The sequence below is a fragment of the Natrix helvetica genome (assembly GCF_964273705.1).
Source record: "Natrix helvetica genome assembly, chromosome: 8".
Taxonomy (NCBI): Eukaryota; Metazoa; Chordata; class Lepidosauria; order Squamata; family Natricidae; genus Natrix; species Natrix helvetica.
The window spans coordinates 18,526,371-18,540,631 of NC_138559.1; the positions used below are offsets into that span (position 1 = coordinate 18,526,371).

Sequence of the window (14,261 nt, forward strand, 5' to 3'; positions counted from 1 at the left end):
TTCTTTATAACTCAATAAAACACACACAAAAAAACCCACCCCTGAAATCGGTGGGATTTGCCCCGCGTGGGTGCAGCTGCCGCCCCTTCGCATGACCCTAAACCAGGGGTGTCCAAACTTGGGAACTTTAAGACTTGTGGACTTCAACTCCCAGAATTCCCCAGCCAGGCATGCTGGCTAGGGAATTCTGGGAGTTGAAGTCCACAAGTCTTAAAAAGTTCCCAAGTTTGGACACCCCTGCCCTAAACGAAACCCCGAAGTTGCCTTGGGGTGCAGCGCGTTGGATTCGGCTACCCAAAGGGGCATCTAGCCCGAATCTAGCCAGCCAGCCAGCAGCCCCGACGGAACGAATCCCGGTTGAAGCCAAGTGCGGGACTCTGAGAAAGTGGGCGTCTCGGGGAGGAGGGGGACGGACGCCTTTGCAAGAGGGTCGCCGGCGAAGGGAGCGAAAGGGCAGCGACTGCGGGAAGCGCTCAAAGGGCGGAGGGGAAGGAGGTCCCCCGGCTGGCAGGCAGGCTGGCAGGCTGGGCGAGAACCTGCCCCTCCGGAATCCCTCGCGCAGCTTTGGATGCGCGCTGGGCGTGGAGAGGAGGCGTCGCGCCCTGGCAGGAGAAGCCAAGGGGGAAGTTGGCGAGCGGCTCGGTTGCTTCGATGGCTCGGCCGCCCGCCCGCCCGCCCGCTCGGGTCTTCGTCGCGGAGACAAGGGAAAGGGGCTCCAGCGGTTAGTCCTGGCGCCGGGGAGAAGGTGGGCGAGGGTGCCCGGGGCGCGCCGGTCCCCGGTTTGCTTCGCGCGCCGCGCCTTGCTCGGCTCGGGTGTCCCTGGTTCCGGGAAGCTTCCCCCCCACTTTTTTTTTTTTTGGAATTGAAAGTTGATCTTGAAATTGAAAGTTGATTCCTGCCTAGGCAGGGGGTTGGACTAGAAGACCTCCAAGGTCCCTTCCAACTCTACTATTGTATTGTATTGTATTGATCTGATCAAAAGATAAATTTAAAAGACCAGAAAAGGAAAGTAGGAAGAGCTCGAAGGGGGCGGCGGGGGGTGGAAGGAACAGAAGCGGCTCCCGATCTTTTAAGTTGCAAAGGTTTTTGAACCCTCGTCTCTTCCCCCTTTCGGGATCCCCTTCTCATACCGAGCCTTTTGGGTCAAGAGACCGAGAGGCGGTTGGTTTCTGTCCATTTCCCGCAAACAAAAAGTTCCCAATCTTTTATTTCACTGTTCACCGTTTCGTCCCGAATCGAACCCAAGTCGACCGGGCCGTTTCTGCGAGTTCTTCCGTTTTCATTCTCCCCTCCTCCATTTTTTCTCTAGTCCAGGAGTGTCCAAACTTGGGAACTTTAAGACTTGTGGACTTCAACTCCCAGAATTCCCCAGCCAGCCATGCTGGCTGGGGAATTCTGGGAGTTGAAGTCCACAAGTCTTAAAGTTCCCAAGTTTGGACACCCCTGCTCTAGCCTAATGCGAGAAAAGCCGCTTTGGGGGAGAGGTTTTGGGTGCCCCTGCCTCTCTTGACCGTCTATGTTGGCTTCTGGGTGGCTTCTTTCAACTCCTGGATCTGATCACCCTGTTTTTGCTCTTTCCTGTTGAAATTCAGAATAGTTGAGAGGACCCCAGGGGCAAGAGGAGAGCTGAGCGGAGTTGGGGTTCCAGTGTGATGTGAGACAGGTGTGGCAATCTTCTCCCGTGGAAGACAGCTGTGGATCATTCACAGTCGAGACTTGCTGATGGAGATGGCAGGTAAGGAAGTGTCAGTGCGCCTAGGCGTTCAATCTTCCTCCCACACTTCTTCACCCTAACCCCTCCTTTCACCTGCTCCAGGAATGTGTGAAAGCAGCTAGCTTTTTTGTCCCACGAAAAGAAACTCTCGATCCCTGTTGTGCAACTGGCCAACTTCCAAGATAACTTGGCCTGCAAACTTAACAATGTTCATTCAGCCACCGACTCTTTTGTGGAAGAGTGGGATTTGTTCGGCATCTTGATTTATCTAGAAAATACCAGCGTGAACTCGTTGAGCAATTATTGAGCAATATATAAACTTAAAAAGGGCGACCGCGATCACGAAAGGAGCAGAAGGAAGGTTCGGGAAAACCAATACAGGTAGTCCTCAACTTAACGACCACAATTGAGCTCAAAATTTCTGCTGCCAAGTGAGACATTTGCTAAGAGAGTTTTGCCCCATTTTCTCACCACAGTTATTACGTGAATCACAGCAGATAAGTTAGTAAATACAGTTGTTAAATGGATCTGGCCTCCCCATTGACTTTGCTTGTCGGAAGGTCGCAACAGGGGATCACATAACCCCAAGATACTGCAGCCGTTGTAAATATGAGCCAGTGGCCGAGCGTCTGAATTTTGATCATGTGACCAGGGGGGATACTGCAACAGTCGTAAGTGTGAAAAATGTTCGTAAGTCCCTTTTTTTTTCAATGCCGTTGTAACTTTGAGCGGTCACTAAATGAAGTTGAGCTGTTGTAAGTTGAGAACTACCTGCATTGAGAAACTATTGTTCAGGCTAATCATGTCAGTCTGCTGAACTTTTGAAAGTTTACCTTTTGTGTGGAGAAGTGGAAATACGCTAAATTACAAGAGATGGAGCTCGGTGCAGATAGACAAGTGATGATTAACCAGACATATGTTTCTGATTGGACCTGGGTCCAAAGAATCACAGTTATCAAATGATTGTAAGTCGATTTCTTCCTGTACGGTAGAGATTCTTTCATTACTTTCAATCATATCTTATACTGCTTGTGTTACAGTAGTGAATTCATTGGTGACTGTTGAGAGGAATAAAATATAACGTATATTTCGGTGTATAAGATGCACCAGAGTATAAGACGCACCAAGATTTTGAAGAGGTAAACTAAAAAAAATTTTTTTTTGCACTCTGCAAGCCTCCCAAACCCTCTGCACGCCTCGGTGTTTGTGAAAAAACTGGGCATGCAGGGAGTTTGAGAGGCCTGCAAAATGCTCCTGTGGTGGGCAAAAACGAGCCAAAAATAGCCCGTTTTTCACTCATTTTTGCCCTCCCTAGCCCCCCAGGAGACTTTGCAGACCTACCAAACCCTCTGTACGTCCATTTTTGCGAAGGGGGCGGGGTTTCAGGGGGCCAAAATGCTGTATTCAGTGTATAAGATGCACGCAGATTTTCACCCTCTTTTTTGGGGAGGAAAAAGGTGAGCTTTATACTCTGAAAAAATATGGTAAATAGCTTTCTTTTTCTTCTTAGTTTGCATTCTTAGCTTGTCGGTTTAAATTTTTTAATACGTTTCTTTTTTAAGGTTAAATATGGTTTTGTACAAAAATAATGTAAAAAAGAAGATGGTACCTTTGGTTAAAGCAGGGGTGTCAAACTCGATTTCATTGAGGGCCGCATCAGGGTTGTGTTTGACCTCCGGGGGCTGGTGTGGGCGAGGCCACGGTGGACATGGCCAGCTCAACGTCACTTGCGCCGGGGGTGCCTGTGGTGACTCGAGCAGTCTGCCTGCGAAAAATGGGTTCCTGAGCTCCGTTTCTCCTGCAGCGGCCTCCTGCGCCCCTCTGCCAGTGAGAATGGAGCTCCGGAGGGTTGCCCGTGGCCCTCGTGAACTCTGTTTTTGCTGGCAGAAGCACCGCAGGCTGGTCCTTCTCTCTTTCCAGAGACCGGCAGACCGTGGGCCAGATTTAAGCCCCTTGTGGGCCGGATATGGCCTTGAGTTTGACACCCCTGGGTTAAAAAAAGCTTCAGGAGCTGACTTCCTCCAAACGTATTTCTGATTTGTGCAGGCTGGTTCAAAACGTTGCTGCAGAAACCCAGGAAGAGACCGGATGCCTCAAACGGTACCCCTGGGTGTCCTCTTTCCTCCCCTTCGCCTCCCGTGCAGAAAAGTCCCAGTTCGCTTCCTCGTAGCTTGACCAGCAGCCCCAAACTGGGCTGCTCCATCGCCCGGATTGTAAGCCATTCCGACAGTGCCCGATGGAGCAAGTTATACGATGTTTGCATTTGCCACAGCGAGGGGGACCTTGAGTTTGTGGAAGCGCTGGTGGCCTACCTGGAGAGCCAGCCCGAGCATTTCCGTTGCTTTCTTCAGCTGCGGGACTCTGTTCCAGGTGGGGCTGTTGTGACCGAGCTGTGCAACGCTGTCCAGAACAGCCACTGTTGGGTGTTGTTGATCACACCCAACTTCCTTAAGGATCCTTGGTGTTGCTACCAGATGCACCATGCCTTGACCGAGGCGCCCATGGCAAACGGGCGTACCATCCCTGTGCTGAAGGATATAGACCGCACCGACTACCCCAGGGAACTCCGATGCATTTACTACATCAGCGTGGTCCTCCAGGAGAACAGTTTCCGACAGATCAAAGAGACGATCCTGCGCTGTAAGTGAGAAACTTGTCTTTAGAACGGGGGAGGGGGGGGCAATTCATTTTCCCAAGGGGCCACTTGAGAACCCGTGAAGGTGTGTAGGCATGCATGGAAATCGGGGGTGGGGGTGGGGGGAAGTAGCCATCACCTTCAAGATACAGGTACTCCTCCGCTTACAACTCTGCTTAAATCAACAAGCAAGCTCAGAGCATGTCATGTTCTGAGTTTGACGTATTTGGGAAGCCTGAAAGTTAGAGAGATGCTGCCAGTCACCAAGGAATTGGGAAGATAAAAACGAGATTGGTTTTTGCGCAAAAACGAGAATGGTTTTGGCTGAACAAATTGTGCAAACTCAGTTGTAATTTAACCAATAAATGGCAGCCGAAGGAAGTAGTATAGTTATAATTAGTGAGCCTCTTCATCGGATTCAAAGCTCCTGACCACTTTCTTTTTCTTTTTCTTCTTTTAGATCTCCTGGACTTTTGTCAAAACACAAGAAGCAAAGACTAAATCCACTTTTTAAAAAAAATGAAAAAAAGATACTTGGTTAAAGGAAGGTCAAAGAAAAGTCTTGGGACTTGGAGAAGAAGCCTTAATGGTGAAGGTATTCTCTCTCACTGAGGTTGGCTTGATTTGAAGGCAGATTTCATTTCATGCTGAGATTTAATTCTCCATATTTGACTGATTATAGCTTTATTCTGGAGATGCGTGATGCTTTCATCATCTTCTTTGCCCTTGGAAATAGACCCGGTCAAGAAACAAGAGCTGCAGGGATGCAACTATTATGGAAGACAGTTAAAATCCTTCCAAAATGCCCCCTTTTAAGGACACAACAGGATTAAGGTCAAGGCGGGACTGTTTTGAGTTTCATAGTTTTTACTTTCCCGGAACAGAGGAACCGTTTCGCAGAGCTAAATTCCATCATTATACTAATGATTCTTGTGAGATTTGGTGGACAGTAGACCACTAATTTGTAACAAGAAGATACAAGTGATTGTGTTCTTAGGTCAGCTAGTCATGTCCCACTTCCTTTCCTTGCCATCAATACAATACAATACAATAGTAGAGTTGGAAGGGACCTTGGAGGTCTTCTAGTCCAACCCCCTGCCTAGGCAGGAAACCCTAAACCGTTTCAGACAAATGGTGATCCAACATCTGCTTAAAGACTTCCAGTGTTGGGGCATTCACAACTTCTGGAGGCAACTTCTGTTCCACTGATTAATTGTTCTAACTGTCAGGAAGTTTCTCCTCAGTTCTAAGTTGCTTCTCTCCTTGATTAGTTTCCACCCATTGCTTCTTGTTCTACCCTCAGGTAGAACATCTATTTTGGCCTTTCTCTGCAGTCTTAACAGTTGGTTAGTAGGCTGCGGCTTTGTTCTTTTAGTCACATTCAGCTGGTTTCCAGTTTCCTTCCACCCATGGAGTTTTCCTATTCCTCCTCCTTTTTTTTCTTGTATTGGGTCCCTCCAAGCCTGTTGCTAGCTTCTTGATAGTCCTCAACTTACAACCATTTGTTTAGCGATTGTTCAAAGTTGCAACTGCACCAGTGGTGGGTTTCAAAATTTTTCAGAACCTCTTCTGTAAGTGTGGCCTGCTTTGTGGGAGTGGCTTGCCAGTCATGTGACTGGGTGGGAGTGGCTTGCCAGCCATGTGACCGAGTGGGAGTGTCTTGACACTTAGCAACCAAAATGTTGGCTCAGGAACTCTGGCATTTGAAGCACGCAAGTCTTAAAGCTGTCACGTTACAAGACCTTTGCAGCCCGAACCCTTTAGAAAAAAAACATCCCAGGGGTGTTCAAACTTGACAGCTTTAAGACTTGTGGACTTCAACTCCCAGAATTCCTCCTCCAGTCATGTTGGCTCAGGAACTCTGGCATTTGAAGCACGCAAGTCTTAAAGCTGTCACGTTACAAGACCTTTGCAGCCCGAACCCTTTAGAAAAAAAAAAACCCAGCGATGTTCAAACTTGACAGCTTTAAGACTTGTGGACTTCAACTCCCAGAATTCCTACTCTCGCTCTTCATCTTGGTGATGTGCGGACAGGCGGAGGGAGGGAGCTGGAACCAGTTCTAAACGGCACAGTAGATTTGTGGAACCTCTTCTATAGAAGAGGGGAGAACTGGCAGGAACCCAGCCCTGAACTGCACTGAAAAAGTGACTGGTCCTTGCACTTATCACCATTGTAGCAATCTCATGGTCATATACAATGATGCTTATGTGACCATAAGCATCATTGTAGGTTGAACGTAAATTCGGGTGCTTGGCATCCAGCTTGTATTTATAAGGATTGTAGCATCCCAAGATCATGGGATGGCCATTTGTGACTTTCCCAGTAGGGAAAAACAAAAAGGTCATCAAATTGGCCGTGACTCGCTTAATAACTATCCTGCTTAGCAATCCAAATTGTGGTTGTATAAAGTTCTTCCTGAACATCAGGCACAGTGAATTCTAGACCTGTGACCATCATTGTATTGGAAGGAAGACCAAAGTAATTAAAATTCCAATATAGTGGAGGAAATACAGGAAATGTAGATACAAGAGAAGATCAGGCTAGGTGACAAGGGGGAAGCAAAAGATGCTAAAGACCCGCCAGGATGACAAGGAAGGAAGAAAAAAGGTGCTGGAGACAGGTTCTAAAGATAGTATCAGTTTTGGGAAACATACTTGGGGCAAATAAAGTTAAAATTACAAACACAAACTAGCAAACACCTCCTTGCCAATCAAAGAGCAAAGCAGGAATGAAACCATTAATACAGGAATCACGCAAAAGCCAGAATCATTAGCACAAAGCTATAAAAAAATATATCAGACTTCAAAGATAAAAAAGAGTATAAAATATCTAGTCAATCCCAGTTTAGTAGCTAGCCCAGTTAGTAGCTAGCCCTTGCTGCTTGTACCTCCTTCCTGAGAAAATAAAATACCTGGCTTCCACGCAGCTGTTTTGCTCAATTATTTTTTACACTTCCTAGTGGGAAATTCGAACCTAAAAAAGGAAGATTTGAAACCTTCCAACAAGGACAAATGGCCAGTAGAAAGCATAGGATTATAAAATGAACAGGGTCTTTGCTGCTTCAATAAACTTTGGAACTCCCTGCCAAAGGGAAACTGGATTCATTTTTTTCTATCGTCCTTTTATTTAGTGTCTCTTTTTGACAAATACATAAAGTTTCTTATAGGCCTCCTTTTTAAATGCCTGTTATGTGTCCATGAATCAATTTAATATCCTTTTTTTAATAGAAAGGTAGGTATATATTGAGTAAAGAATTTGGGACAGTTTTGAAACTCTCTCTATATAGAAGCTAGTGCATAACCATGCTAATTTTCATTATTTCTCTGCTTTGGGGTGTCATCTAGATCACCTTGGTTACTTTTAAGACTTGTGGACTTCAACTCCCAGAATTCCTCAGCTGAGGAATTCTGGGAGTTGAAGTCCACAACTCTTAAAGTTGCCAAAATTAGAGACCCCTGATCTAGTCAGAGGTCTACACTGGAAGTTGAAGGAACCATGAAGTCGTAGTCCAAAACGATTGCGCGACTACTCTAATTTTCTTGTGTCTATATTCAAGAGTCGTAAGCTTTGCGAATATACGCATGCGCAAGGGTCCTTGTGACAGTTTCTCCAAACAGCTCCTAATGAATAGCGTCCTCCGGCCGGTAGAGGGAGCCGCCAAAACGTCACTGGTGCGCGCTTGGCGCTAATCCAGATGCGCCTGCGCGGTAGTTTTTAATGCTACAAAGATGGCCGAGTCTCCCGCTCTGAAGAGAAAACGTGAGGAGAAAGAGGGAGAGAACGGATCCGCCGCGTCTCAAAATGAAGGGTCGGCCCCCGGCAACTTCCCTTTGGCCGAGCTCTCTGTGATGAAAGTGCTGAGGGAATCTGCGCGGGAGAAGGCGATCTTCCTCCACGGGCGGGTAGGGGAATTATTGGTTCTCGGATTTTGGAATTGTTAGCTGGCGGCCAATAAGAGGACAGGGGCGGGGCTACCCGGCGGCGTATCACTCGCCGCCCCCTTTAAGAAAGGAACGTCACGATTTGCATAAGCGATGACGCGCGGAGAGCGTGTGACGTCATCGCACACATGTCCTTCCCGCGTCTCGCTCCCTGCTGCAAGGTGTGCTAGAACTATAGTTCCCATCACCCCCTAAGTAATGTAGTAGACGGGGGAGGGGATCATGGGATTTGGGGTCCAAGGCATCGCAAAGCTCCTCTTCTTAGGGCAGGGCTCCCCAAGCTTGGCAACGTTAAGACTTGTGGACTTCAACTCCCAGAATGCTGGCTGGAGAATTCTGGGAGTTGAAGTCCACAAGTCTTAAAGTTGCCAACTTTGAAGACCTCTGTCTTAGGGGAAAAGGAATGGAAGAGTCGGCTTGCTTGCTGTGACTGGAGAAAAATGGACGGGAGAAATGAGGATAAGGAATGAAGACAGTTGAGAAGAGGGGGAAGGGAAGGGAAGGGGCTGGTCTCTTCCATTGAGTGCAGAAGCGGTTGTGTGCGGGATTTTTTTTTTTTTTGTACTTCCCCAATTTTGGGGGATTCCTGGTAAGGTTTGCTGAAGTGTGTGAAAGAAACAGCAGAAGGTGTTTCTTCTCCCAAGTTGGGCTGATGTGGGAAGACTGCACAAAACAAAAATGTGCATAGGCTTCAGAACAGACTCCTGGGGAATAGCGCCCCCGAATGCCTGGTCTTTGGGCTTTCTGCATAGTGTTTTAATTTATCAAAAATATGCAAAACATATATTTTATATATTTTATATATTTTATGTTTTCAATTGATTTGCCATATTCATTATATATATTATATAATATATGATATATAATTAAAATATAATACAACACAATTAATATAATTATAACAATCATAACATAACATGTAATCAGAGGTGGTATTCAGCAGGTTCTGACCAGTTCTGGAGAACCGGTAGCGGAAATTTTGAGTAGTTCGGGGAACCGGTAAATACCACCTCTGACTGGCACCACCCCCATCTATTCTCTGCCTCCCGAGTCCCAGCTGATTGGGAGGAAATGGGGATTTTGCAGTAATCCCCTGGAGTGGGGAGGGAATTAAGATTTTATAGTATCTTTCTCCTGCCACGCCCACCAAGCCACACCACGCCCACCAAGCCGTGCCCCCAGAACTGGTAGTAAAGAAAATTTGAATCCCATCACATAATTAATATAATAATATAGTATAGTGTAGTGTAGTGTAGTATAGTATAGTATAGTATAGCAGTGTTTTTCAACCACTGTTCCGCGGCACACTAGTGTGCCGCGAGATGTTGCCTGGTGTGCCGTGGGAAAAATTGAAAAATACTTTATATATAGTCAATATAGGCACAGAGTTAAATTTTTTAACATTTTCTAATGGTGGTGTGCCTCGTGATTTTTTTCATGAAACAAGTGTGCCTTTGCCCAAAAAAGGTTGAAAAACACTGTAGTATAGTATAGTATAGTATAGTATAGTATTATATTGTATTGTATTGTATTGTATTGTATTGTATTATTATAATATATTATAATTGTACAACTCACACATATGCAGCTTAAAAGAGGCACAAAGGAGACTGGTTTTTGGTTGGAGCAATATTTCAGCCACAGTGGGGCTTTTTTTGGCAACCTTAATCTACACTCATGGGTCTTAAGCTTGGCAACTTCAAGAAACTTCAGCTTCCAGAATTCCCAATTCTGGCTAGGGGATTCTAGAAGTTGCCTTCCGCAAGCCTTAAAATTGCTAAGGTTGGGAAACACTGCCAATGAGTAAAGATGGAAGAGATTGAGAAGTACCAGGCGGAGATGGGAAAGAATTTGGGTTAGTTATAGTAAAAGCTCCCTCGAGCTCATCTTCTGGTGATGATGCGGACACGGTCTTTCCATTTTCGTGGCAACAATACAGAAATACATTACTATTACATTCTTCCGGTGTTTTCCTTAGCGTTCCAATATAGCATATATTCTAGTGGGATTTTTTTGTGGTCTTCCGTGCAAGCACTGGCGACATCCGACCTTGCTGAACTTTTGCAAGAACAGCCAAGGTCACCTAGAGCAGGGGTCTCCAACCTTGGCAACTTTTAAGACTTGTGGATTTCAACTCCCAGAGTGCCTCAGCCAGCTTTGCTTTGGGAGTTGAAGTCCACAAGTCTTAAAGTTCCCAAGGTTGGAGACCCCTGACCTAAAGGCTGCCATTTGCTGTAACATGTGGAAAGAAAGAAAATATTTTGTACTCTAACCTCATCTGATGGGTTAGCATCATTTATTTACCCATGTTTTCTTTCTTTGCCCCCCCCTCCCCCCAGGCCTTTGTGCTACTCAGATTTCAACTACAAAGCAGAAAACTATTTTGACAAAATATATTCCAGAATATCCAGGCTATATATTGGGAAGAATCCACTGATAATGACCTGGGAATAAATTCTCTACTGTTTCTAAAGTTATTGTTCAAACCCTAGGAGAATACATGGGTTTATATCACACAGTAACCTTTTCAACCATTGTTTGTGGAATAAAGCTTAAGAAACTATAGTGGATTGTGTGTTGAGCCAAAAATAAATAAAATGCAGTGGGTTTTAGCAATGGAGATGTCCTAGAAGAGACCTAGTCTACAGGTTTGACAGTGAGAAATAAACAGGGAGTAGAGTTGAATAAAATTGTGTAGCCAAGTGCCCAGATTGCTATTATTTCACCTAACAAAAGCATTACCTACGTATCTCCAGATTTAGATTATTTTTCTTATTAGCATATCTATTGCTTTCGGCCAGGGGACCAGTTTTTCATGTTTAGTGTTTAAAGCGAAATTGAATTGCAAACTAGCAGTTAACTTGAATGCTGTAAATAAGATGGATGGACTTGTCAGTCAAGGCCTATACGAACCGAAAAATTGCAAGTACTCTTTTAATTCACCATTTACAACTATATTGTGTTTCAAAGGCAGATTCTTCGGAGTGCAAGGGGATACAGCTGGATTAATACTTTCATTGTCCTCTGTAAATCCACCCGGAGATAACCAAGGCATGCAGTGAAGTGTCAGGAAATTGCTCGCACCTCTATCATTTTTTTAAAAAGAGTCTAAATTTGAGAGGAGTGTTTTTTTTTTTAAAAAAAGGAAGGTGGATTAGATTCAAGGTCAAATTCAAAGTGCGGGTGAGTAAAGCTATTAAAGAGAGGAAGGATCGATAAACTAGAGTTACAAAGCACCACCAAAAGCAGGTAATATGCTTCCTGGTGGAACAGCCAAGGTCAGATTGAGTACAGTAGATACAGATGAATCGTTCCACCATCCCTCATCCCAGTTCAGTGTATCACAAGGTTAATCATGGCATACATTTTTTCTACACTCATCATCTTACCAGGCGATTGGCTATGATAAAGGACAGTAAATTCTTATTAGTGCCTTGTGCAGACTCAAATCCTCCTCCTGTACCTTATTACTCTGAGCTGCTTCTCCTCTCCCCTTAATATCTAAATGTTCTGTCAATCTTGGCAGTTCCCTGATACTTGTAAGCCAGCAGGTTTGATAAATGTTTAATTTACATATTTCATTACTTTTACATGGTTTGCCAATTTACATCTACACAGACCAGCGTGTTCACATTCAAGGTTTTAGGGTTTAGAGCTTGACTGATGACCATCTCAACAGATGCTTGAGGTCTGCCTTCCATAGGTGATTATCTGTACCGACGTATCAAAATTTAAATGCTTTATATCATTCCTGGTTTTCTAACCATTTTTTTAAAATTGTGGCTTAAGGATCAACTGTTCATGATCATGGATGGCGATGATTGAAAAAGTTAAGAAATCCTGGAATGAATTATAACCAGACTACTTGTTATACTTGTGATACTTTCTTCATACATATACTGTACAGGAACACACATACATACATGTTGTGGCCCAGCAGGATCCGGTTGAGCTGCTGATGGACTCGGGTAGCGAGGAACCATATGAGTCTGCTCTGGATGATGTGGAGGACCCTGTGTAGGGTTCAGACTCAGAGCAGGGACCAGAGAGGCTGGTTGGCCACCAGAAGGCACCTGAGGCATGGAGCAGTGGGGAGGATCAAAGGCAGTTTGTCCCTGATGCTAGATTGAGAAGGGCGGAGAAACGGAAGCAGCAACTCCGCAGGCAGACTCACAGAAGATGGTTAAGCACAGGTGGTTGTGGAATGGCCCCTCCCAAGAGAGATTATAGGTGAGGCGTTGGAAGGGGACATTTGCAGGAAACAACCGTTCGAATTAGTAGTTAAGAAAATCTATGTATTCTAGCTGTATCTGCTCGTTTGAATTATCTGGGTTGCTCTATTGAACGTGAGTTGTCTGGGCCCTCAGCCAAAGGATTCGTTATCTCAGTAATTAAACAGTGGCAAACAGCCAAGCCTGTGTTCTGGTTTATTCACAGGCGTGGAGAGGGGGGGGTCAGAACACATACATATTTTCAACCAACTATTCAATGTGCTAATCAGAACTGGTTGCTTAAAAAAATCTCTCTATCTATCTATCTATCTATCTATCTATCTATCTATCTATCTATCTATCTATCTATCTATCTATCTATCATCTATCTATCATCTATCTATCTATCATCTATCTATCTATCTATCTATCTATCTATCTATCTATCTATCTATCTATCTATCTATCTATCTATCTATCTATCTATCTATCTATCTATCTATCTATCTAATGGTCTTTGACTTTTTGCATCTTGCTTGTGTGCTTCCAAGCACATCTGCTAGTGGTTGCTGGCATCAGGGAATGACTTTGGTGTTGCAGAGAACTATTTATGCTCTTATTTCTTTAGGTGAATGGTGCTTCTGGGGATAAGACAGATGCTGTTGTGATCCTTGAGAAGATTCCCTTCCAGGAAGAGAACATCACTGAACTCCTAAAGAAGCACACTGGGCTTCAGCTCCAGATGTCCAATGACATCTATAGCACTTACCGCCTCTTCCTTCCTCCAGAATTAAATGGTGAGTGGCCATCAAAGGAAGCTCGGTTGATATCTGTGGGAAGCTGTCCCATAAACCATACGTGACCCACCAAAAGCCCCTTTTGGTGTCTTTCAAAAACTTTCTGTACTAGTTGTAGAAATGCTCTTACGATGGGCCATCATAACTTTGAATGGTTGCTAAAGACACAGTCATAAATCGAGGACTACCCGTAGACTGCAATTAGGCCTGCAAAGTATGTTAAGCAATAAAGCATGCCAAAGAAACATCATACGTTGTGTTTGCTACACCTAAATTCGCCATCATTGTGGCTATAACCCTAAACAATGCACATTATGGCTTCCGCAAGTAATAGTCAGTGAAGTACATGCATCTTGTTTTGTGGTTCCTCAAAGGATTGGATTGTACAACCTGTTGCTTGCAGTGTGAGGAGGTCAAGTAAGTTTTCTTAGACAGCATCCTTAAGCCTTTGCGTCATGCACCTTAAGACTTCATTGGGAATAATGACTTCTATTTGTACCCCAAGGTTTGTCTCTTGGGGGACAGGGGAAACAGCCAGAGTCAGGGAAAGAGGCAGATAAGCAGTAGCTGAGCCTACAGCAGGTATGTGAGCATCTTTGAGTGTCTCAAAAAAGGCCCTTCCCTAATTTTTGGCACTGTAAAGGGAACAGAGGAGAAACATAGTTTTAGACTTGCATGATTCAAATTCAAATCCGGAGTCAAGAGATGCTTCCCGCTCAACTGTGATGGGAATTATATCCTTACCGAATCATACCTCCCTTGTGTCTCAGCACATTCTGCTCTGGTGTCTTCCAGCATGTCTCAAGTTTCTCTGTCCTGCTAGACTTTGCCATGCCTGCAACAGGGTTCACCTCCAAGACACCGAATAGCACTTTTCAGCCTATCAATTTTTTTTAAAAAAAAAATTCCAGTACAGTGAAATGCAAGGTGAAATTTTGTGTCGTGGGTTGAAGACCTGCTAA

At 44.8% G+C, this 14,261-nt stretch overlaps 2 protein-coding genes across 4 annotated transcripts in view; both read left to right on the forward strand.

Moving 5' to 3' along the window:
• The first annotated feature begins 526 nt into the window (after positions 1 to 526).
• Positions 527 to 7,450, forward strand: TIRAP (TIR domain containing adaptor protein). 3 transcript variants are annotated; one of them, XM_081961408.1, is made up of 4 exons: positions 527 to 745; positions 1,593 to 1,735; positions 3,761 to 4,354; positions 4,810 to 7,450. In XM_081961408.1, the coding sequence occupies exons 2-4, from the start codon at positions 1,723 to 1,725 to the stop codon at positions 4,848 to 4,850; spliced, it is 648 nt and encodes a 215-aa protein (XP_081817534.1). In that variant the 5' UTR covers positions 527 to 745; positions 1,593 to 1,722; the 3' UTR covers positions 4,851 to 7,450. The 3 variants fall into 3 exon arrangements, with proteins under 3 accessions (XP_081817534.1, XP_081817532.1, XP_081817533.1); XM_081961406.1 differs by having other exon boundaries at positions 527 to 721; XM_081961407.1 differs by having other exon boundaries at positions 660 to 725; positions 1,598 to 1,735.
• A 531-nt stretch (positions 7,451 to 7,981) lies between these two features.
• Positions 7,982 to 14,261, forward strand: part of DCPS (decapping enzyme, scavenger) — a 63,507-nt gene continuing 57,227 nt past the window's right edge. Inside the window, exons 1-2 of the mRNA XM_081961321.1 lie at positions 7,982 to 8,252; positions 13,131 to 13,299. Of these exons, the coding sequence (XP_081817447.1) occupies positions 8,079 to 8,252; positions 13,131 to 13,299 (343 nt within the window). The 5' untranslated portion in view covers positions 7,982 to 8,078. The remainder of the gene's footprint in view (positions 8,253 to 13,130; positions 13,300 to 14,261) is intronic.